The sequence below is a fragment of the Rhipicephalus sanguineus genome, chromosome 2 (genome assembly GCF_013339695.2).
Source record: "Rhipicephalus sanguineus isolate Rsan-2018 chromosome 2, BIME_Rsan_1.4, whole genome shotgun sequence".
In the NCBI taxonomy this organism is placed as follows: domain Eukaryota; kingdom Metazoa; phylum Arthropoda; class Arachnida; order Ixodida; family Ixodidae; genus Rhipicephalus; species Rhipicephalus sanguineus.
The window spans coordinates 906362-930398 of record NC_051177.1 but is presented as its reverse complement, the minus strand read 5'-3'; the positions used below and the strand labels follow the sequence as shown (position 1 = coordinate 930398).

Here is a 24037-nt window from a genome sequence, read left to right as displayed (position 1 = left end):
GCTTGAAGGGCACAGGGTAGGCCTTATACGTCCATGCATTTTCAACTATGTTTAGGAACCATTTCCTGAGTAACTAAAAGGGGTATCCACATAACACATATATCATTTTCTTCCAAATTTTTCGCTCTTTTCACTGTACCAGATTAATTAAAATCTGACAAATATTACAATTTCGGTGAATTTTTCACCACAAGATCTAAATTTTGGGTTAATTTGCATCTTTCAAAATTTGTAACACAAAAACTGTCAGGTGCATAATCTCAATTCTGATATAGTAGTTGTATGCACTTGTTCAGAATACAAGGGAAAAAATCGGCAGATCTCACGCCTTGTGGGAATCAGTTTCCTGCGAAGCAATCAGCAAGTAGTTGTCTATGCTGCATTTTTTGGCTTTGAGCCAAGCATTACGAGGTGGATCGACATGTTTTTGTAAGCATAGTAGTTGTGTGCACATCATGGCCTCACCAGGCACGTCGACTACACTGGCGTTTAAGGGCAACAACATACTAGTTAAAGGGTCACCGACCAAATGATTTAAAAACGAATGCATTGACGTTTCAGCTCCACCACGGGAACCACAATAAAAGATCGGCACAGCAGTTCAACTTATTTAAAGGGACACTAAAGGCAAATAATTTATGTCAGAGTGAAAGCTCAATGTACGACAACTTCTAAAACGGCAATATTATCAACAGCAGTGCCCTACTTATCGAGAAATTCAGCTAAATGTATCACATGATGAGCGCCACGAGTGGGACATTTTCGAAGTGATCCCGATGACATATGATAGTCTGCCTACAATAAATCAATAGTAATCAAACTAGCAGCAATAAAAAAAGAACCTTCGGTGCATCAAAAGACGTAATAAAATGCTGTTTGTTCGTTTCCGTTTGACTCATGGAAAAAAGAACCTCTGTGGCGTTGCCATGGGGAACAGCGCGCGTGGTTAAAAGGTTCCGTTTTCGCCGAATGACGCTTCGCCCGGCGCCCTGCTTCGCTCACGCGGGTCGCGTCTCAGTGGTAGTTCGGGATCGCGTACTGCCGCGTGTGTTTTGCGCGCTCGTGAAAGTCGCAGGGTCCACCTCGGCTTCGTCGCCCGACACCGCACTGCTGGTTTCCTCGCTGCTGTCGGGCTCGGGAGAGTCGCTGCCGAGGCTGCTATCGTAGTACGCAACGACGCCAGCACTACGAGCCCTCAGCAGCATACCGCATTCATCGGGGCTCAAGTCGCTGAATTGGAGCCCAGCGTCGCGAGCCAATGACTCGTTGTCAAGTTCTCTGTCCACATCTATGCGGCTATTGCGGCAAGCTACGAAGGCCGTTGTTGTTGCTGTGGGTCCCGCTGCTTTCGCTCTGCTGCTACTAGTGTTGGCGGCCGCGCAGTAATGGCGGGCAACGTTGGGCACAGCAGCAGTGACGGTATGAAAGTCAGATTTCAGGCGGGTGATTTGAAGTGCGCTAACGCGATGCGGACCACTAAACGTGATTTTATTTCAAAATAAGCACTTCCTTGGCATAAAAGTAGCACTACGAGGTTTCTGGGCCGCTATTTCAACAATCACGTCGACTTATTATTGCATTTAGTGTCCCTTTAAGCGCGGCGCACCACGTGACCAAGACACCTGGCGTACATCGGAGGAAGATTATCCTCGTTGCGATTAAGGGTGTGCAGCGTGGTCTGGATGATCAGGGACTCCAGATAAAGGCGCGTAGCACGATTTTTTTCCCTGGCAATCACACGGGCGTGTTTCCAGCTGATAGCGTGCGACGTAGTGGCGCAGTGTTCGGCCACGGCATTGGACGCAACAGCTTATTCTTGACGTCATTCTTGTGCTGTTGAAGTCTCGTCTTGAACTTGCCGGTTTCCCCCACACAGACGTAAGGGCAGTCCGCAGAGGGGATGACGTACACAACACCCGGGTACCTTTCCTTTTCAAGAGGGTCCTTCACACGTACGAGTTCGTGCCGAAGCTTCCTGGACGGGATGTGCGCAGCCTGCAGGTCCCAAGACCGCAGAACTCGTGCAAGGGGCTCGCTCACACCCGGAAACGTACGAAATCGTGGCCCGTCTCTGTGGAGTCCAGATTGCGCAGGGACTGCACGAGCCAACTGGCGCCCTACCGAGTCGATTAGGTACTCAGGGTTACCACACACCATCAGCTCCTGCCGCACCAGTGCATTGTCACCCACACGGTCTTCCCTGTCGTGCATACCCTTTCCACTCGACGAAGAAGAGAGCCGACAAGGGACCTCTTTTGCGAAGCCGGGTGCACCGACTCTAGTTCAGGTAGCGCCCAGTGCGAGTGGGCTTCCTAAACACCTTGAAAGACAAGCCTCCTGTTTTCCCCTAATTATCAGAAACGACTCTTACTTGAGCCACCCATGGGGAAACACAACGCACGCGAGGCCTTTGATCCTCTCTGCACAGCAACACAACGTGACAACAACCCAGCACCTCGAGTACTTGACTGCACCCCCCCCCTTTGGTCCTCGCTTCTCTAGCCGACCGCCCAAAATCATCCCTAAAGAGGAGCCGGGCAGGCACATCCCGTCTTACATCTTCCAGTTCAGTTAACAAATCCAACCAGACAGTCAAAACGTTACCTTTCAACATACCAGTGACAGCTGCCCAATCCCAAAACCCCATCACCAATACATCTTGTCTTACGGAGGCATGAACCAGGGCTAATGGTGTGAATGCGTGCCGCCGCCTGCTTGACCTGGTATAAATGGTGAGAGCAAGCAGCAAAGCTCGGAAAGCCAAGTGACAGGATCCTCCCTCCCGCACATGCTGCTTAAGATTACCCGGTCTGTGCCACATGATTTCCCCGCAATTAACCATCGCAAGTGCGTTTCCTGGATACAGTCATTATTGGCAGAAGCAAGTGCTCACAGCGAGGAGTTTGACGATGCATGTGTAAGTAAATCATCCTTGTCCTGTCAAAGAAAAACTGCAATTCCTGCACATGCATCAACTGTAATGGCTTTCCACTTTTCATGTTTCTGTACTCACACTAGACTTGGTAAGCTTTGTCAGGTGCCTGTGACAGAAAGAGTAAATTATCAACACCGTAGCAAATACGGAAACATACATATTTACATTACATAACCATAGTAAATAAGTGTGAACACATCTTAGGATAGGCTGTCGTGCAGCAATAACATAAGATGATGAATGTCAATAGGAAGAATGGCGTGTGGATAACATGTGGGAGAGTGACAGGGACTAAAAAGGTCTTGCGTTTTTCTGTGCCGTTGTGGCAAGGACCAGGACAATCGGCATTGCCAGAAGCAAAGCCTCCAAGATGAAAAGACGTTTTGAGACTTTCCACCAGGGAACGGCTGATTAATATATATATTGTTGCAGCGTCATAGTACAGGTCGCAACGCACACATCAGAGGAACAGCAGCAGGTCGTTTTTTTTTTTAATAGCGACTTCCTCTCAGATCTTTCGTGCCTTGTTAGAGGACTAGCATTTGCACTGCCTTTGTCTTACTCACACATGTGGTAATAAGAAATGCTAGTGTTGCGGACGATTGCGGCCGCGCGGCAACAACCAGGAGGACAAAGAGAAGAAAGAAGACGTAGACACGAGCAGTGGAATAAAGGAGATAGAATGCTTGGTCTAGGGCTCGGGTATTAATTACGCGATATTCTTTCTGGTGCCGAAAACCCCCCGGTCATCGCCCTTCCAAGACTTCCAGCTTCCATGGCATCGTTGGAACGGCTCCGCAAGAACCGTGGCGTCGTCAGGGCCAGCGTCACACGAACAATTACGCTCCTGACCGACGAACTTCAGGCCACGGCTCCCGATGCCGCTCAAGTTGATTCGCACGTTACATACCTGACTCAGAAGAACGTCGAGCTCGCAACCTCAACAAGCAAATCCTCGACGCCACGGACGATGACGCTTATGACGAAGAGCTCGAGGCCGCGGAAGACTACGACCGGAAGGTGTCCTATGCCGTGTCTCGAGCGCGCTTCTTCCTGCGCGAACACGCCAACACAGCGACGGCAAGGAGGACTTCAAGGCCCGAGGCTACGTTACCGAACCCCGACGTCGCTGGGGCCGGCAGCTCAGCGCATACCGAGGTCACTGACGCTGCACCTCGTGTAACAGAGGGGACACCCGGCCCAGCAACCGCGCCGCGTCATCGCACAGTGGTCCTGCCGAAACTTCAGATACCGACATTTTCCGGCGCACTGCGCGACTGGCAGACCTTCTAGGACCACTTCAGTGCCACGATCCACCGTAATGAAGACCTTCTGCCGATTGAGAAATTTAAGTACCTCCTCTCGTATTTGAGTGGCGCCGCGAAGAGAGCCATCGAAGGCATTAGACTCACGGAGGACAATTATGCGATCGCCATCAGGACCTTGACGGAGCGATTTGGTCGACGCGACTTGCTCATCAACGAGCACATCGACCACCTGCTCGCCTTACCACCAGTCAAGTCTTCGGCAGATGTCGACAAACTTCGCCTACTCTACGACAAGGTACAATTTCGCGTCTCGGCACTGACCGGTTTGGGCGTCTCACCCGACCAGTACACGTGGTCCTCAACCGCGTCCTAATGAGGTGCCTGCCTGACGACCTCGCGATCCTCTACCGGCAGAAGTCCAAAGAAGCCGCGCAGGATACGTCCGGTATAGCGACCCCCGAAGAAAGAGCTCGTCAGGATGCAGAAATGCTAAGCTTCCTGCGCATACAAATTGAGGTTCGAGAGGAAGGCAGGCCAGGACGAACACCGTCTGCTTTCTCGCGGTTACTGCCCGAAGAAGATGTCGAACCTCCAACAGCACCGATGGGACATTTGCCTACAGCGTCCGCACTTGCTGCCGAATCTGTTCCAGTTACGGAAGAGGTGTGCCCCTTATGCAGCAGTTGTCAGCACACCATCGCGGACTGCAACGTTCAACTCCCAGCTGAGGAAAAACGGGCTCGGTTGCGCACTGCTCGTTGCTGCTACCGTTGCGGCTTGCAAACCACATCGCGCGTTTTTGCCGACGTGCGCGCAGCATCATCTGTAGTAAGTGCAACCGACGACATCTCACTATCCTCTGTGAATTGTCACGCCGGCAGCCCCAACCCGTGCAAACGCAACGACAGTGAACCAAGACGAGCCTCGCATCGCCGGGCGAGGCACGAACACGCCGTCAGTGACATCGGCTCCAAGCGCCCTGAGCGGAATCAACGCCGTTCTTCTCCAAACAGGACGAGTCTGGATCGAGTGCGGGTCCCAAAAGCGTCTCGTGCGCATTCTTCTTGACAGCGGTAGCCAGCGCACATTCATCCGAGCGGATGTCTCAAAGGACCTCAGATGCCCGGTTATGGGAACCGAAGAACTTTCCTTGGTAACGTTCGGCCACTCGAAGCCCCGCGAAGTAATCCGCAGTCGACGGGTAGCTTTGACTTTACGAGGCCAACGTAGGGACATAGTGGTAACCGTGGAGGCCTTGGAGGTCCCCGAAGTGTGTGCAGTTACAAGCCCGCCGCTCAGCACTGATATTTTGCAGCTTTTGTGCGACAAGAACTATGATGCAGCAGACAACTTTCATCCCGACACATGGAACCCACAGGAAGTAAGCGTATTACTTGGTTCCGACGTCTACTGGAAGGTAGCGACTGGAAGGTTGATCATTTAACCAGCAACCTGACGGCCGTGGAAACCAAGTTCGGCTGGACCGTTCAGGGCACCACGGAACGCGAAAGAAGTTCAGCATCTACGAGCGCTCTATTCCTGCACTGCAGCACGAAGTCAGTTCCTGACTGTGATCTTTCTGCGATGTGGCGTCTCGACGTCATTGGGATCAAAGCACCTGCTCAAGAAAAGAGCAAGGTTCCGCCAGAACTTGAGGCATTTGAAGAGGGCATTGTCAAGCTAGACGGGCGCTACCAGGTGCCCGCTGATGTTAAAGGATCCAGGAATACCTGCCGGCAGCGACATTCGATGGTTGCGGAGCGCCGTCTGCAAGCACCAATTAAATAGGTTCAGACCACAGCCCGAACTCCTCAAGCAGGTATGGACACGGCAATCAGAGCGTATTTTAACGAGGACCACGCAGAGCGAGTTGAAGAGCTACTGCCAAGAGAAACTGTGTATTATATGGCCTCATCATGCCGTCATACGAAGAGAGGCCGTTACGACAAAACTTCGGGTGGTGTTTGACGCTTCCTCGCACGCGCTTGGCCCATCCCTGCCTGAATGATGTCCTGTTTCAAGGATACGAAGCTTGGAGTTGACATTGTGCAGCTGCTACTCACCTTCCGATGTCACCCCGGTAGTCCTTATCGCGGACATCAAAAAGGCATACTTGCAGATGCTTATTCGCCCGGAAGACCGCGATGTGCTGCGATTCCTCTGGATTGATCGGTTGCCCTCGGCTGATGATCCATCTCCATCTGTGGTGACGTGGAGAATGACGCGGGTCCCGTTCGGAGCCTCGTCTAGCCCATTTTGCTCGCAGCTACATTCGACATCACCTAGCACTCTGTCGAGACACAACATCCTGAGACTGTAGCATTACTAGAGAAAGCCTTTTACGTCGATGACCTTATCTGTGGACTTCCGAATGTGGAAGAAGCGGCCACAGTGTACAATGAAGCACGCAAGATATTCTCGGAAAGCAAGCATGGAACTGCGCAAGTGGCTTCCAATGCACATGCCTTGCGAAAAATCTTCCTTAAAGACAAGATTGCTTTTGAAAACGAAGCCGGAGAGAGTACCCTAATCAAAGTCCTCGGTGTACCTTGGGAACGTGAAGGCGACAGAATTGTCCTCATGGTGCGCGAAGCGTCGGACTTCGCTGCGAACAAGCCTTCGACCAAGCGCATTGTGCTCCAGACATTAGCAAGAGTGTACGATCCGTTGGGGTATCTAGCTCCATTTTCGCTCAGGGCAAAGCTACTGTTTCAAGACTGTGGAAGAAGAAATGCGCATGGGACGACGCCCTCCCGCCGAAGAACAAGCAAGCTGGAACAGTTGGCGCACTGAATTGGCCAGCATGAATCCACATTCCGCCGATCGTTACGTATTCCTGCAATCAGCTGATGCAACGATGTCAATCGAACTACACGTGTTCTGCGACGCAAGTCCGAGAGCATATGGTACCTGCATCTACGCACGGGCGCTCTCACCAAACGGCGCCTGCAACTCACAGCTCCTCATAAGCAAGAGCCGTGTGGCACCACTTAAACATATTTCGCTGCCACGTCTAGAGCTCTTAGCATGCGTCGTCGGCGCAAGGTTGTGCGCATACGTGAAAACAGTACCTGTGCTAAGCTCCGTTCCTGTACACTTCTGGACCGACTCACTCGTGGCATTGCATTGGATTCGGAAAACGCCTGCCAAAAGAGAGCTGTTTGTACGTCATCGAGTCTCCGAGATTCATAGCCTGACATCGCCGACCCAGTGGCATCACTGTTCCGGAAAAGACAACCCGCGGACTTGGTCACACGAGGGGTTTTCATCACCTCATCTTCTTGTTTCAACAATGTCGGTGGCATGGTCCAACCTGGCTTCATGATCCCGAAGAACCAATGCCTACTGAGCGCGCTGAATTCTCAGAAGAATTTGCAGTCTTCGAACAGAGTCCAGAAGGAACGTCGGTGTGTCCCACGGGCTTTGGTTCGAACGCTATATTATCTGTAAGCAAGTACAGCAACCTGAACAGACTGCTAAGAGTCACCGGGTGGGTGTACCGCTTCGCTGCAAACACGTCAAAGAAACAGTGTTCCACAGCCGGACCGTTAACAGCAGCAGAGCTCCACAAGGCAGAACACTACTGGTTGCAAAGGGTCCAAGAAGAAATGTTCTCCGAAGAAGTGCAGGCCCTCCGCGCAGAGAAAGAACTACCGTCCACGAGCCCAGTTCTTCGATTACATCCTTTCCTGGACGAAGGTGGTCTGCTTCGCGTTGGAGGTCGTCTGCAGGAGCTAGCAGCCTCTTTTGACGTCAAGCACCCAATCCGGTTGCCAGCAAGGCACACCTTCACCCATCTTGTGGTTTCAGCCGCGCATGAACGCGTCCTTCACAGCAGAGTAGAAGCCACGCTTTGCGAGCTTCGAGAGAAGTTTTGGGTTGTGAAAGGACGACAGACCGTCAAAAGGGTACTGAGGAGTTGTTTGCCTTGCAAACCGCTACAAGCCTGTCGCTGAGACCTCACCCTTTGCTCCACTGCCACGAGACCGAATAACGGAAGCCAGTCCTTTTTTTGTCGTTGGGTTGGATTTCTGCGGGCCCCTCTACACACGTGACACGGCTGCTACTAGCAGAAAGGCCTACATACTCATGTTCTCCTGTGCTGTCACTCGAGCTATCCATTTGGAATTGACAACCGACATGACAACGACAACAACGCTTCTCGCCTTCCGCCGTTTTATTTCGCGGCGTGGAATCCCCCGACACCGTTTACTCGGATAACGCACTGTCCTTTCACGGCTCAGCGCGAGTGCTCAAGACCATTCTGCCAGCTCTGCGAGAATATGCGGCGAACACCAAGATCAAATGGAAGTTCATCGCTGAGAGAGAGCTCCTTGGTGGGGAGGCTGGTGGGAGCGCCTCATCAGATCGACAAAAAAACGCGTTGAAACGGTCGCTTGGGCGCAACAGTCTCGACGCTGAGGCCCTCGCTACGGTGTTATGCGAAGTGGAAGCAGTCATAAACAGCAGACCTCTTACTTATTTTGATAGCAGCCCTGTGAACTGCAACCGCTGACTCCGTCACACTTCCTGCTGGGAGACGCCTCATCTGCCTTCCGCAAGAAGTCAGCAATTCTTATGGCATGTCATCGACGAGAGAGGACCTGATTTGTCGCGCGCGCTATCGTGAGCGTCTTACAGCGGAGCTATGGAGCCGATGGAAGCGGTCCTACCTCCTTCTACTTCGATCTGCGCACAACGCGCCTCATCGTAAACTACCTCGGCTACACGAAGGTGACGTGGTGCTTGTGCATGACGAAGGCACACATCCGCTACTATGGAAGCTGGGCAAGGTTCTCGCAGTGCACCCGGGAAAGGATAACATCGCGCGCATCTGCACCCTTCGACTAGCATCGGGACACACCATAAAACGACCCGTTCAAAAGTTATACATTCTGGAGGCAAGTCAGCGAGATTCAACTGCCTCGTGATCGCCTTGGCCCCTTGGGAGTATGTTGCGGACGATTGCGGCCGCGCGGCAACAACCAGGAGGACAAAGAGAAGAAAGAAGACGTAGACACGAGCAGTGGAATAAAGGAGATAGAATGCTTGGTCTAGGGCTCGGGTCTTAATTACGCGACAGCTAGAACAATGTCAACACTGGAACATTACTCTACACCATTGGATTTCACTCCTAAATATCATCATCATCCAATTAGTGGAAAGAGAGCGAAGGGAGGGGTAAAGACATACTAGTTGTCAGACTAGCAGGCAATAATAGTTCACTGTGGTACATAGAACTGCAGCAAATGGTGCCAATGGTCAGGGGCGGCCTGCTGTTTGGAATACCCTGCTGCAGCCAGTTTCCGCCAAATGTGTAACCACTACTGACTCTATTAAAACAAAGTGCAAAAATGCATTCATGCATTTCGGAGGCCCTTCGGTCTTGATTCAAGAACCAACCACAAGAAAGCTGCCCAAATTAAGCTGCCAAGGTGGAACCAAGAGCAGCGTGTCTGCAACATCATTTAGTAATCACAAAATGTGTTAGGTAGGGGTGTACGAATACCGAATAGCAAGTCTCAAATCGAATACCAAATTGAATTTAAAAAAAAAGCCGAATATCGAATAAGAAGTTTATTTAAAAGAAGCACGAATGTTTACAAATTCTCATGCAAAAAAGCAGCTGTTGTACGTGATCTGAGGTCAACTGCTCCCTCCGGGCCGTAACAATGTTACCAGCCGTTGAAAACAACTTTTCACTTGGTACACTTGTTGTGGGAATGCCCATGTATTTCATGGCCATCTTGCACAATTCTGGGAAGTGCTGCTTGCCTGTTTCCACCATGCTAGAGGGTCTGGTCCTTGCTGCAAGTGGGCTCTCGAAGGTAGCGCTTAAACTCCTTGATGTTGGCTGTTTCGGTGGAGTGTCTTCTTTCTGATGACACCGCCAGCTTTTCAATGCTGTTCCAGATGCTGCTGACACGCTCCTTGTGAGCTGTAGATGTCAACGCTTCGACACAGTCACTTGATTCTTCTTCTGGAGGGAGCTGCAACTCAGTTCTTGCAAGCTCCAAGAGCCTTGTTTCCTGGAATGTTTCAGTACAGAAGAGGTTCTTAAACCTTGGTCACAGGCGGTTGCCAGCACATACTCCTTTTGCTTGTCCTGCCCTGGAAACCTTGTCCTCATGCTTTTCAGCAAATTTCTAGCAAACTCTGAGGTGTCCCCATCATCGGCTGCAATACAGTCTTTCAGAACCAGCTGTGTTCCATACAAAAACGGTACCACTGACGACAAACTTGCATATTTGTGGCCACTAAGATCTTTGGTCGCCGATGCGATTGGTTCAAGAGCTTTGACTAGTCCAGCCACAGCTTTCCACTCCTGTCGTGCCAGGTTGGGCACAGTTGTCTCAGAGATGGCCAGCTCCAAACAGATGGCTTCCTTCAGCTGCAAAAGACACGAGAGCATGTCGTGCTCACTATTCCACCTTGTTTCCAGGTCTTGAATAAGTTCCAGAACTGAGAGCACCATTCGTCGCTGGCAGCCCTTCAGTCTTGCCGCAGATTAGGCGCTGTGTTTGTAATGGCCAACAATTGCGCGACACTTCTTGAGAATGGCAGGCACTCCTGCTGTTTCTTCCTTGGCATCTTTTATAGCTAGTTGCAGTGTATGGCCCATACACTGCATTGGGACGCAAGAAACACCCCTAAGGGCCGCGCGAAAGTTTTGTGCATTGTCCATGACCACATAGACTGGCACTTTCTGCAGTGGCAGCTCCCAGTTATCCATCATTGCTTGCAGGTGCTCCAGGATGTTGCAAGCAGTGTGGCTCTCGGTCACGCTCCGGCTTTCCACGCAAAGCTTCTCATCTCGAAGTTGGAGGTTAAATAGTGGCAGGTCAGGCTGATATAACTCTGGTTAGACCTCGACGTCCACATGTCACTTGTCAACGAGATCGACTCTACGCCTTCCTGGAAGTCCGCGTGCATTCTCTCCTTCACAGCCATGACCGTGTCTTTGTACAACTCCAGGATGATTGTCCTTGAAAATGTAGTGCGGCTGGGTATCTTGTACAAAGGCTCCATGTGGTTCATCAGCTCTCTGAAACCCCAATTTTCGACACAGCTGTAAGGCTGGAGGTCGAGCGCCAGCATTCGGGCAATCCTTGTGGTTATCGCCGTTCTCTCGCGCTGCGACAGGTCCTTGCCCGACTTCAATGCATTTTTGCTGAGCGGCTGTGCTTCGTCTGGTCGTCCTTGCTTACCGCTGTCTCTCATGAACACACTGTGCAAAGAAAAATGCTTGTTCTTGAGATTATTTGCAAGTGGCGTCGTCGTACTCGATGGTGTGAGAAGTTTCATGTCACAGCTTTTGCACGTTGCCTCTTGGGCCGAGTTCTTTAAGAAATGTTTCCAAATGGCACTTTTCGTTCGTTCACTCATGTCGCACCGACTAGCAGGACCGTTGGATGACGTTTTCTGGCAGCTCGCGTGGATAAAATTTGGTAGCAGGTCACGTCGGCGTGGTTTCCGAATGCGAGGGACTTGGTGGTTTCGGATTGCCCGGAGAAATGACGCAAACGGCCGAACGGCGCGGAGCCAGCGATTGGATTGGATTGGATTTGTGGCCCCACCCTTTGTAACGGGCGGACATCAACCGATGCCCTGGACTAAACAGTGAAATTAAATTTAAAAATGAAAAAGTTAAAAAGCGCATGCAAGAGTGGTTACAGACGCATTAACCACCACTGACTATGAATATGTTCACGAGAAAAGCTTCGGCGAGTCAACGGAGAAGTTAAACAAGCGCCACCTCTATCCCGTTTGCAAAAGTAGAAGAGAAGTTGGGTGGCTCTGCCGCCGAGAGGTGGCGCGAGTGCCGTCCAGCCAGCTGAGTGGTGGACAACTGTATGCCGAACTTGGCACCCTAAGCTGTTGTGTGCGCATCTCCTGCCTTTGTCGCGTGCGGGTTTTATTGATTCCGTTTTTTTTTTTCCTTTTTCTTTTTTGAGGCCACGACACTGAGCGTGTTCCCCCTTTGCAAAGGGACAGGCTACTACATCATCATCATCATCGGCCGCGCAGCGACGCGACGCAACCAGTGCGCCAATGCTGCACGCCAGTAATGTTCTCTGTGGCGGCCGTGGTGCGTGGTTTTGCGGTTCGTAATGGCGCGCTTTAGTTTTGTGCTTGCGAATTGCAGCCTGTGATTCCTCCCAAGTGTATCTACAACTGTTGCATGTGTAGGAAGTGAGACATAGTGCAGCCTGTGCGAGCGGCGCAAACAAAGGGCTGTCTTAGTTGAGTCTCGCGGCTCGGCTGTGTCACGACCACAATTCAATCTGCGTGCTCTCAGGTTCGTGACATTCAAACTTTGTGTAGTTTTGGACAGACTGTGCTGTCTCAAAGTATTGTATGTGTTTCACCCACCAACCAAACAGACTAGCCAAATACAGTAGAACCCCGCTGTTACGTTCCTCACTGCTGCGTTTTCCCGGCTGTTACGTCGTTTTCCGCCGGTCCCGGCATAGCTCCCATAGGATATAATGTATTGGGAACCCCGCTGTTACGTCGTAACTGTCGGACCGTTCCCGTACGATACGTCGCGAAGTGCGCTCGGAGCCGACCGAGTGACTACCAAAGAGAGCGGCATGGTGCATTTTCACGCAGTTTGGCCTCGTTTGACCGTAATATTAGCCGCATGAGAGGCGCAAGCAACAGAATCTTTCAATTGATGCAAACAAAAGCATGGCCTTCGAGATTCAAATTGCAAAGATGGCGTCTATGACGTAACTGCTCGCGAAAGCAAGGCCTTCGAGATTGGCATTTACTATTGACAAAAGCATAGCCTCTGAGATTTGCATTGCACAAACATGGCGTGTATGACGTAATTGCTTGTGAAAGCAAGGCCTTCGAGATTGGCATTCACTTCTGCCATCGCGTTGGCGTAGACTCATCATCATCGTTATTTGTCGGAGAACGGGAGGAGTTCGAGCTGGTTGGAGCTCGCGTGGTCGTGCGTGCGGTTCGCGGTCGGACTCGCCGCGCCGATCGCGATTGCGTGTGCTTAGTTCTTTCATGCCTACAGCTGTTGGTGTTTAAAAAATCACATACGTTGATTACATTTCTGTGGATGAGGCCGTCCTAAGCTCCGCGTTTCTATCCATCGACTAGATCGCGGCTGAGCGCGCCAATTTTCATGCTGCTCGTAAGAATTGAAATAAAATTCTGTACCACTAAATATTTTGCCGTTTTTCCTGTTTTTCGGCTCTTACGTTTCCCGTCTCTTACGTTTATTTCCTACGGTCCCTTCAAAAACGTATCAGCGGGGTTCTACTGTACAACGAATATTCGAGTAACCGAATACTTCATATTCGATTTGCGAATAGAACTATTTGACAAGTTGGAATTCGATTAGTATTCGTATATTCGAGTATTTACACACCCCTAGTGTTAGGCCAAGTTAGGTTTGTCTACCGTACTAAAAAAAAATTCAGTAATGACAGTGTAGCCGCTGTAAAGGTAAAACTTAATTAGTTTAGTGAATCAGAGCAAGAGCTGCAATTTTCATTACACCTTCATAGTGTAGCTGTGGAAGAATGACATGAGGAGCACTCACGCCCAGGATCTCGCTCTCCAGCAGGTTTCTGAAAGGCAGACTGGTGGAGGCTTCCAGGTGAAAAAGCTGGCCAGTCACTCGAGTGGTGTAGCCTTCCTCGGTCACTTGCCAGGGCAGGGTGAGCTCCAAGTACGAGCCCTGCTTCACAGTCATGTGTACAGCATTGGTCTCCTGCGCCAGTGGCAAGTGGTTGCATATGCTGCACCCCGCTGGGACAAGCCCTGCTTGATGAGAACCCGGCTGTGTCGCTACGCTTCCATTTTAGGCCCTGCATTCTTGTGACCCCATGTGAAGGCTTTACCAGGCATGTATGCTTCTACGCACGTGAATATGAAAAAAACGGTTTGTGCATAACCAAGAAAACAAGGCAAGCATATGCCACGCACAAGTACAGAGCCAGCATTCTCATCAAGATCGTCACCATTTTTCAAGTTTAAGAAAACTTGACTTCTTACCTATCATTGCTGAACTTTTCACATATCACTTGTCAAAATTGGCAAGCCAACGAAGCGAGAGAATTCTAGTCTGGTCATGATTCAGCACTGTTCTGTAAGAGACAGTGAAATCGTATAATACGCTGTTCTGTCCTGCTTCTCCCCATAGAGGTAGTGCACTGTCTCTCCCCATCGCGAAAATGTCAAAAAACCTTGTGTGGTTTCCCACCCAGAGCAAGGTGGCAAGAGGAGGCTGCACCAGCGATTGTCGGCCACTATTTTAAAGTTCTTTAATAGAAGCAAGTTCTGTGTCACGTGAGACCTTTCGGGCCCTGTTGTGGGTAATGTAATCTTCAGATAATACGTTTTTATTTTCAATGCCTGTGAGAATCATATCAACGACATTCCACAGTACATCAACTCACATTTTTATATTCTTATTTGCAACAACACTTGGTTACTTAATTTCAGCCAAAGCCAAAGTGCATATCAAAGTGCTACAGTTATCTCATTCATGTTAATGAGATTTGAAGTCACCTTCTTAATTACCATAAAATTCTGAGCAAGCACCCTCAGAAAGTAGAAGTTACCGGCAAAGTGGAGGGGGTGCTTCGGCCAGAACACAAATGCAGTACACTGTGGGAGAGCACGCACGCCCGTTGCCTTTCCTTAACACTGGCGCGATCACGGACTGGTGGCGGGAGCGAAGAGGTCACTTGGAGAGCAAGCACCATCGCCCCTTTCCTGTCAACCCCTTCTTTCCCGCCGCACCGCTCGCGACTCCTCACTTCCCGGCTCACGGGAAAGGGAACTCGCCCCTGCGAGGGAAACAACCCTCGCGGTGGGGAGGGATACGGGAGGTGGACAAAACAGCCGACCAGGCAGGGAGACACTCTCTCTTGCTCTGCTGACCTGCGATAAACGAGCCACTAACCACATCACCACCCCAAGATCCGTGAGCCGACCATCGACCGAAGGTGTAAGCGTTACACTTTGTTTCCTACTAGAGTGGACTATCCCCTCTACGCGACATTTACGCGTTATTGCTAGAGTAGCAATAAAGTGTTGTTTGTTGTTCTAGCCTGTTGCCTTAATCGCCCAAACCCGTCACAGCTGCGATGACTCGCGCTACGGGAAGGGGACGTCAACACGTATTGCTTAGGTACAGAAGACTGAGGCGCGAAATACATTTCTTGAAAAAGGGGGAAGCAGAAGAGAAGACAGAGAAGCGCCTTCTGTACCTAAGAAGAGTCTTCTGTACCTAAGAAGAGTCTTCTGTACCTAAGCAATACATGCACCAACTAGCCCAGAAGCATGTCCTTTTGGAAGACGTCAACACGTGCACGGTACGACTATTTGCGGCTGGAACCGGAGCTAGGCTTCTGCGCCAGCCGTGCACAGAGTGGACCCCTTCAACACACGGACGTCCTTGGCAGTATTCTGGCTCTCATTCATGGCATGGCACCTTACGTCTCACAGAAAGCACAGCATGAAAGCACCACCCATGATCCACAATCGCAATGAAATTGATAAAAAGCAATGTGTACATTAATTTCGCCTGCTGTGCCTAACAACTCCATTTCTTTTCTTGATAGAGGACACAGCTCTTTTTGCGATGCCTCGGTCACTTGTCTTTCGGCTCTTGAATTAGCCTTCCTCACAAATTTAGCCTTTTCCAGATGAGGCAAACAGTTTTGGCAACTATTGCAATGCAAAGTGAGATTACTGCTTGTATCGGTGCACAAGGAACAGCTCATCACATAATACCAGCTGCATTAGACGCACAGCTAGTGAACTACCTCCGATGGGTCTTCTCGCACGCTCGTGTTTGCTTTTAGTCGGCTACAATGGGCACAGTGGTTGTCCGTCTATCAGGATGGGTGGCCATCTAACACGGAATTGTCGCAGATGCTTTTTGACAAAACATGAAGTTTTTTTCCATCCACTGCACCACATCATGAAGTTAGTTACAGCGAAGCAAACCGCATCAGCAAATACACTCGTTGTTCCTGCAGTTCTTGTCAACTATGCCTTGTTTTGAGATATGGTACACGTTCAAAGTGCAATCTCTACACAAGTGCAGCCATTACGTGAGTAGCCTACTTAGCTGGCTGTTATCCTGAGTGAAACCGCTCCTACTATCACAAAGCCACACACGCCCAGCCTGTGTTGCTCTTTCTAAGGATTCCTCTGCAAACAGGCTTATTTTCCTCCACCACTGAGAGGCCGACATAAAAGTGCTGTAAAAATGATGGTTCCATTCCCCCATCGTGTCTGCAAATTATCCGCTTCAATTCGTCTTCTCTTGGGAGCCTTGCTTGGACAGACAGCTCGTTGAAATGTCCACAGCCAAACCAGTTGGGGCTTCACCAGTTGGTTCAATGCAGAGCATGCTATGCCGCCGAGAAAGAAGGAAACATGCAATGGCACTTGATGAAAGATCTGGCAGCACCCCCTGGGAGCACGAAAAGACACACTCGAATAGCTTCACACATAGCACGTAACAAACAACCAATTTGACAATGTCCTTTGGTAAAACCAGATAATCAAACACAGTGAGGGGCCTCAAACTCTGAAAAGTTGAAAGCTCAACCAACTGCATGCCCAAGTCAGTCTAAGGAGAGGCCAGGCCTCCAAGCATCAGCTCAACTCCCAGACACAACTAAGCCACCCCTCTAGGTGGCCCTGTTTCCACCAGCCTGGTTCCCAGGTGTCTTAAAACAAAAGAAGAATGTTTGTTCCTTTGCACAGTGCCCAAGAAGCAGCACTTTTGAATCGTTCTTCTTAAAGCAATGCATTAGGAATACTCGCAAGTCCAACGGGCAACAACGCCTGTTGCCCTCGGCTCATGCTAGCCATGAGCAGAGATTATTAGAGATAAGCAGACCTTGTCCTTGGAGAAGAGTAGATCCAAGGATGCATCAGCTGTGGTGCTAAGGCGCAGGTCAAATGAATGTGCCCGGCGCCTCTCGCCAACTTGAGGCTGAGGTGTGGGCTTCAGAGGCTGGTAGTCCTGTGGGAAGAAGAACTGCATCAGCTTGTCCCGCTGACGGTCTGCCCATGGACCGTAGCTGAAGCTGGTGCCACGGCCACACTTGGCATCCAGTCCCCAGGTCGGAGCACTGCGCCGCTCTACCAGGTCACCGTTGGCCAGCTGGACCACTTCCAGTTCGGCTGGCACAAACCCTGCATTTCCCAAATCATAGTGTTTGAGTAGACTGCTGCAGCAATTGCTAGAAAAATACAGTAAAAGCTCGTTAATTGGGAAAATCGGTTAATTCGGACACGTCACCTGGTCCCTGTAAATGTACGCATCCCTCTATGAGACTGGGCGCTCGTTATTTCGGACAGATCTGACCGCAAATCGGATAATTCGGCGACTTTCGGGCCGCTAGCGAGGCTCGAAAACGAAAAAAGAACAATTCAAAGCAGAAGTGAAGCTCAAACGCAGCATCGCCAAGGGCATCAATTGTCGACTTGGCTTGACTTGAGACTGGTTGAACGCCTTTTCTTCGCATGTGTTGTTGGCAGTGCCATTTTATTGCTTTGTTCCCGTTGGTGTGCTGCATCGTTGAACGTCGTTTTATCGAGGAACGATTCAGCACGGCTCCTTTAGCTTGATTGTTGCTGGTGCTTTTGTGCTGACTTTTCGTGTGAACGCACTCTCCGCCGATGGCAACGCCGGCGAAGCGGCCCAAGTACGAGGCGAAGGACTTCACCACCAAAGTAGAAATATTGCGTGCCCTGAAAAATGGGCTCTGCCAACAAGAAGTTGCTCCTGTGCCATGACGTCGGCAAACAATACGATGCGAGTCTCCTGAGCGCAGTTAGCATTCTTGCGTATGTGTGGCAGAACACGCCTGCGCACGCCATTGCCAACTGTTTCAGGCACAGTGGCTTTGTTGTACCCGACTCCAGCGATGCCGAAGTGTCGCCGGACGACGGTGCCGACGATGGGCAGGATTTTGGAAGTGTTATGCCTGATGCAGTGACACTAGAGGATTATATCGGCATTGATGATGGCGTTGCCACTGCCGGCTGTCTGACTGATGAGCAAATCGTCAAGGAAGTGATGCATGGCAACAAATCCGAGAACCTGAAGAGGAGCAGCCACACCATGAGCCACACGGGCCCCCCGCACTGTGAAGGAAGTCGCGGAGGCCCTCGTCGTCCTTGAAGAATTTTGTTTTGGCACTGCAGACAGCATGCGAACTGCTGAGCACCTTGAAGGGCTCAGAAAAATTGTGTCCGCGCGAATTTCTGCTCGAAAACAGACACGCATCCGCGATTACTTTGTAAAGTAAAGGTATGTTGAAAAAACTCTTGCATTTATTGTGTTTATTTCGACCATTCGATAATTCGGACATTCGGTCAATTCGGACATTTTTTCCGGTCCCTAGAAATCTGAATTAACAGCTTTTACTGTATTACCAATAGCTCTTTGTGGTGTGGTGATTAACTGTGCCTCTCAACTTGCTGCGGGGCTGACACCACCATGTGTCGCAAAGGATCTTTCGCCTCCTTTCAAGTGCGGAAACCAATGATTCCATCCTTGGCACGAGTGGGGCAGTGCTTATACAAATAAGCATCGAAAATTCACAGAGATGTGATGGCAGTTACAATGAAAGTGGTCAGCACTCCCTTACAATAAGTGTCTTCACATATCTGCTCAGCTGTGTGCTTTTCATTGAAGCACGAACTGCAACATGCCATGCCACGAGTGCTGCTTGCAGAGGCAAAAGCAGCTCACCATCTCTGCATTGGTTTAACAAGATACTCACTGCACCCATGTCGGTCATCCCGCTGCTCACCAATGAGGCAACCACTCATCCACCTTTGAGAATCCCTTTACTAGGACACTCTTCAAAAGCATCAGATGTTGCCCCAAGCTAGCAAAGCAACCATGCTGTAGGCTTAGAATAACGAAGAGCTGAACCAGTAGGCTCTAAGAGAGACAGGGCATGCAAACACGGACACAAGAGAGAAGACACCACAAACGTCAACTAACAACTGAAAAGGCAGACAATGGCGGAAAAGAAAGAAGGCACGAAAACTTATCTGCGCATGCCCATGCAACAGGCAAACCTCTCAATCCGGCACACGTGGTGGTCCACAAGAGAGATACAAAATCGCACATTCATCTAATTTTGACGTGCAATACAATATTGTAAAGATAGATTAGATGGTGAGCCTCCGGTTAGCGATCTCTTATGTTCCATTAATCTCTGGTTAACACAGCGACCTGTTTGCCCTACGTAGAAGTGGCCGCAGCTAAACGGAATCTTATACACCACACACGTACGGCAATCCGTAAATTTGTTGGTATGTTTCACAAAACAAATGTCAGTCTGCTTCTTGTCTATCACCTGCTCACTCTTTCTCTGTACGGTGGCACATATCTTACTTAGCTTATTGGCAGCCGTAAGAACGCCGTATCTACCTCCCACTTTCTTTAGCCTGTGAGATAAGCAATGAATGTAAGGAATACCAACAACACGCGTTTTTCCTACTGCTTTCTGAAACCATGTTTGCACTTTACAAAACGGACTTCTTCGAGTGTTTAATGACAGTGGCCACTGCCACGCAAGGATAAGCTACACCTAAAAGACGCATAATATATGACTCTTTATATTTTCTGTCTCTCGGGGACAGGAAGTCTGAGTGAAGTAAAGTTTGAGTTCATCAGGCTATCATCATGCCACATTTTAATGTGGCAGGGCCAAACTTCAATGAGCCCAAACTTGTTTAGATACCATTGGAGGCGCTTTGCTGTGCAATGCTTGGCACCTTTCAAGGACAACAGGTGAGCGCAAAGCAAGGTGGATGATGTGAGGTTCACTAAGCTTGAACCCACGGTGGTCACCACATCCGTGAGTGATACTCCTACAAGTTTTTCTTGCGTGAAATTCTTGAGCATTAAATTCCCTGATATTTTATGAAGGCCACATGGTGTACCCACCTGCTTCATCTTGATAGTAGAACAGGTGAACTCTGTTTGACTGCAGCACAACGAAGCCTTCACCCATGAAACGTGGTGGCTCATCAGGTACACCAATGTACTTTGGGCTGGGGGCCAGCATGACCTAGCAACACAAAAATTTTCATGGGATACACTCAAGTCAAGATTTGCACGCAAGGTTCACAGTGCTAAAGTAACTTAAAACACTTGCCTTGAAACTGTCAAGTCGGCAATCAAGTGTGTGCTGAAACAAGTCAATCCTGGATGCAGCAGCTCTTGTCTTATATATAGCATGTCCTTCCTCAAAACGAATTGAAATCGTTGTGGGGAGTAGACGGTTTCCAAACACCAAGCGGCCAGTGGATACTTCCAGCTGCAATGACAGCGTTATCACTGCTACTGGCTACAAAGAATAGTAGTAAAACGTGTTGCCAGTCTCAATGGTTCATACTGGAAGAGCACACCTTCTACATCGTCCAGTCCTAAACTGTGTGCTTTGTAACTCTTCAAATACACGGAATAGGATATTTGCATGAAGAAAGGCACAGTGGCACACATGATAGCTGGGTACAGCTTTAGAAGTTTGCGGCATTTCCTCCTCAAAGACGGATGTGCTTGCACCAATGAGTGCGTGTTCCGTACGACATCATGAGCCGGGGGGCACGTATACTAACAGTTATAAGAAAGAAAGCAAGAAGGTAAGACCTCTCTAAAACTGACAGACAGATGAAACAATGGGATCTTAATCGAAAGGGCAAAGCATGTTTAGCCGCGCCTTGAGGTTCGTAGACTTCAATTTTGTATACGACTGTTAATGTTTTGCCTCAACACGGTGCTTAAATGTCCCAGTTAATGCCAGCACTAAACCTTCTTTTGTACTACTTCAAGGGCCAGTAAACAGGCTCCGACATCTTTTTTACCTCTCCCAAACAAGCTCACTAATTCATGCATAAAGCCACTGCAATCACATTTTACGATGCTCCATTTCAAAAAACCACGCCCCTCTCCAAGTCTCCTTCACAGCGACGTACAAAACTACGAAACAGCACCCTGCGGTAGGGTTGCCACCTGTCTGGTTTTAGACCGGCGAGGCCGGTTTATCAGATGGCACACCAGCTGCCATCGGCCGTTTTTTTTTTTTCTTTTTTTGTCACAATATCGCGATTATTTATTTTTTGGGTGTTTTATAAGCTTCAGTTCATTAACTACAACGGTAAATATTTATCGTCAATCACCAAAACTATTACGCTATAAGTCAACTTTCTGGGATCCCTTCAAGTCTAGCGATCATTGGAATAGAGCATATTATTGCGCATGTATGGTACATGAATATCCGACATTTTTGTGGCATATGCACATTTTAACGTTCCTTTGTGTCTATAATTCTACTGGCCTGTTGGATTCAGACACAAAGAAGAGCTTTTTTTATGGACAAAGCATTGCGGTTCCTTTTCAGTGCAGCACGTTCAGAGTAATAAGCAAAGCTTCATTCCAATCACGAGTACTTTTATGTCAGCAGTTAGGCTAGTTGGTTAGCTGAGTGTGCTGCTTTTCTTTGTGCATTGGGTTTATTTGGCTCAATGAAAGCAATGTTACATTCAATGGCACTGCATGCCGAAGAATTGACATAGCGTCTATTGTTCAACATTATGTTAATCTCCTGTTAACCCCCCCGTCGAAGGGCCGGTTTTTCTTTTTCGGTAAAAGGCGGCAACCCTACCCTGCGGTGGTGCTGCTTGGCCACGCATTTACTGCGCTCCTTTACCGCGGTAACCCTAGCCTTGCTCGATCGTTGGCTACATGCCAATGACATAATTGCTGCTGAAGCCAAAGTGGACAGAGTCACGTCGACGGGCTGCGCCTACCTCTCTTCGCTGCCAACAAGACCGAGCGAGAAGCCGCTTGTTCGATGCCCTGCAACTTCCTTATACAATTTTGTGACGTGTATTCACACTGTCTCTACAGACAGTGTGGATAGGCAGCTGGTTTGTGCAATCAAATGGCACCACTGGCCCTAGCATGGCCCTCGAGTCCCTGGAACATGGTCTTGGGCAGCGCTGCTCAATATGTCCTCATCCGCACCACGTTGCCTGCTCGGTGTTAACGCAGCGTCTGCACGTCCGCACTGGGCGAGTAAAAGCGAGCATACGGCACACTTGAAAAAATACAACATGGCTGCATCTGTTGAAGCGGGTTTCTTCAGCCTCGAACTTATGATGTAGCCGTCATGCGCCGTGTGGCCCGTAAGTTCGAAACCTACGCTTGCATTTGTTGTACATTTGCATCCTGAAGTTTCGAGAGCAGCATGTCCATCGGTATTTTGCAGTGTTTCCAAAATCTGCTCTCTCATTCTTAGTACGAGGTTGCAGGTTGAGGGGGTCCGCTCTATGCACGGCTGGTGCAGAAGCCTAGCTCCGGTCCCAGCCGCAAATAGTCGTACCGTGTCAACGTCCCCTTCCCGTAACGCGCGTCATTGCAGCTACGATGGGTTCGGGCGAATAAGGCAACAGGCTAGAACAACAAACAACACTTTATTGCTACGCTAGCAATAACGCGTAAAGGTCGCATAGAGGGATAGTCCGCTCTAGTAGAAAACAAAGGGTAACGCTTACACCTTCGGTCGATGATCGGCTGGCGGGTCTCGGGGCGGTGAGGTGTTACTTCGCAGGTCAGCAGGGCACGAGAGCCCGTCTGCTCGTCTCCCCGGTTGTTTTATTCACCTCCCGTCTCCCTCCCCACCACGAGGGTTGTTTTCCTCGCAGGGCGAGTTCCCTTTCCCGCGAGCCGGGAAGCGAGGATTGGCGCGCGGAGTGACGGGAAAGAAGGGGTTGTCCGGAAAAGGCGACGGTGCTCCTCTCCTAGTGGTTCCTCGACTCCCGCTGTCAGTTCGCGATCGCGCCAGCCTTAAGGAAAGGAAATGGGCGCGCGTGCTCTCCCACATCCCAGTCGTCGCCTCCGCCGTCACTGCTGCGGTAGGTCTGGCCTGCTCCTCCCGCCCCGTGGTCCGGACCGCGCCTCCTTGGGCCCCGCCTCTCTGGTCGTTGGTGGCGATTGAGAGGAGCGAGTCAGTGAAGTTTTTCATTCTAGGCCGCCTCTCCAGCATGGTTCGGGCTCCTCCGGTCTGGCGGGGCACGGGGTCTTCGGCGTACTGCGCCATGGCCTTGAGGGAGGGAGCATAAGCCATCGGGGTGTCCACACAATCCTGGCACGTCCCAGTGGCTGCGGCCCAGAGGCAGCTGGCTCTCGCAGTTGGGTTGGCATTGGTCTTCGGGCCTCTTCTGTGGAGGCCGGGCGGTGCGGCGATGGGGTAGCGGGGAAGTGGCGGTGGGATGTACCAGTCAACCTCCAGACAGGCGTCCATGGCCATGTTTGCCGGTGGTGGTGGGGCTGCGACGACGACGACGGAATGTGGGTGTGGGCTCGCCGTGAGGAGGCGGTCTCCTCTCCGAGCCGTCCCGGCGGCACCTATTTCCCTTTTGCTTAGGAAGAGAAAGAAGAGCTTCCGCGTCTGTTGTTGCTGTGCACGCGATCTACCTTCGGCTTCTGCCGGTGCTATACCTCGACTGTTTAAGACGTCGCCGTCGCACAATAAATCGTCGTACGACATCTGGTGGAGGTGCGGGGTCCCTGGCCTCAACCTGGAACTTCGCAACCGAACGTTGCCAGCTGTTTCAAGCACTATGACCGACGCTGTTGATAATCAGCCTGAAGCCGCCGCCCCTCCCACCAGCTGCGGTGCCGTCCAGCGGCAACGCGACCCTCCAGTCTTTAGCGCAGCAGGTGAGACTGACGCAGAAGACTGGCTTTCCATCTATGAGCGCGTCAGCGAGCACAACAAATGGGATGACTTGGCCAAACTACGTGCGGTCATCTATCTCG

General features: G+C 50.3%; 1 protein-coding gene across 1 annotated transcript in view; it reads right to left on the bottom strand.

The window, feature by feature from the left end:
• LOC125757048 (transmembrane protein KIAA1109-like) overlaps positions 1-24037 on the bottom strand; it is a 164472-nt gene that overhangs the window by 51175 nt on the left and 89260 nt on the right. Inside the window, exons 5-8 of the mRNA XM_049412128.1 lie at positions 20370-20531; positions 20159-20282; positions 17087-17385; positions 13766-13936 (exon numbers count right to left, since the gene is read on the bottom strand). Of these exons, the coding sequence (XP_049268085.1) occupies positions 13766-13936; positions 17087-17385; positions 20159-20282; positions 20370-20531 (756 nt within the window). The remainder of the gene's footprint in view (positions 1-13765; positions 13937-17086; positions 17386-20158; positions 20283-20369; positions 20532-24037) is intronic.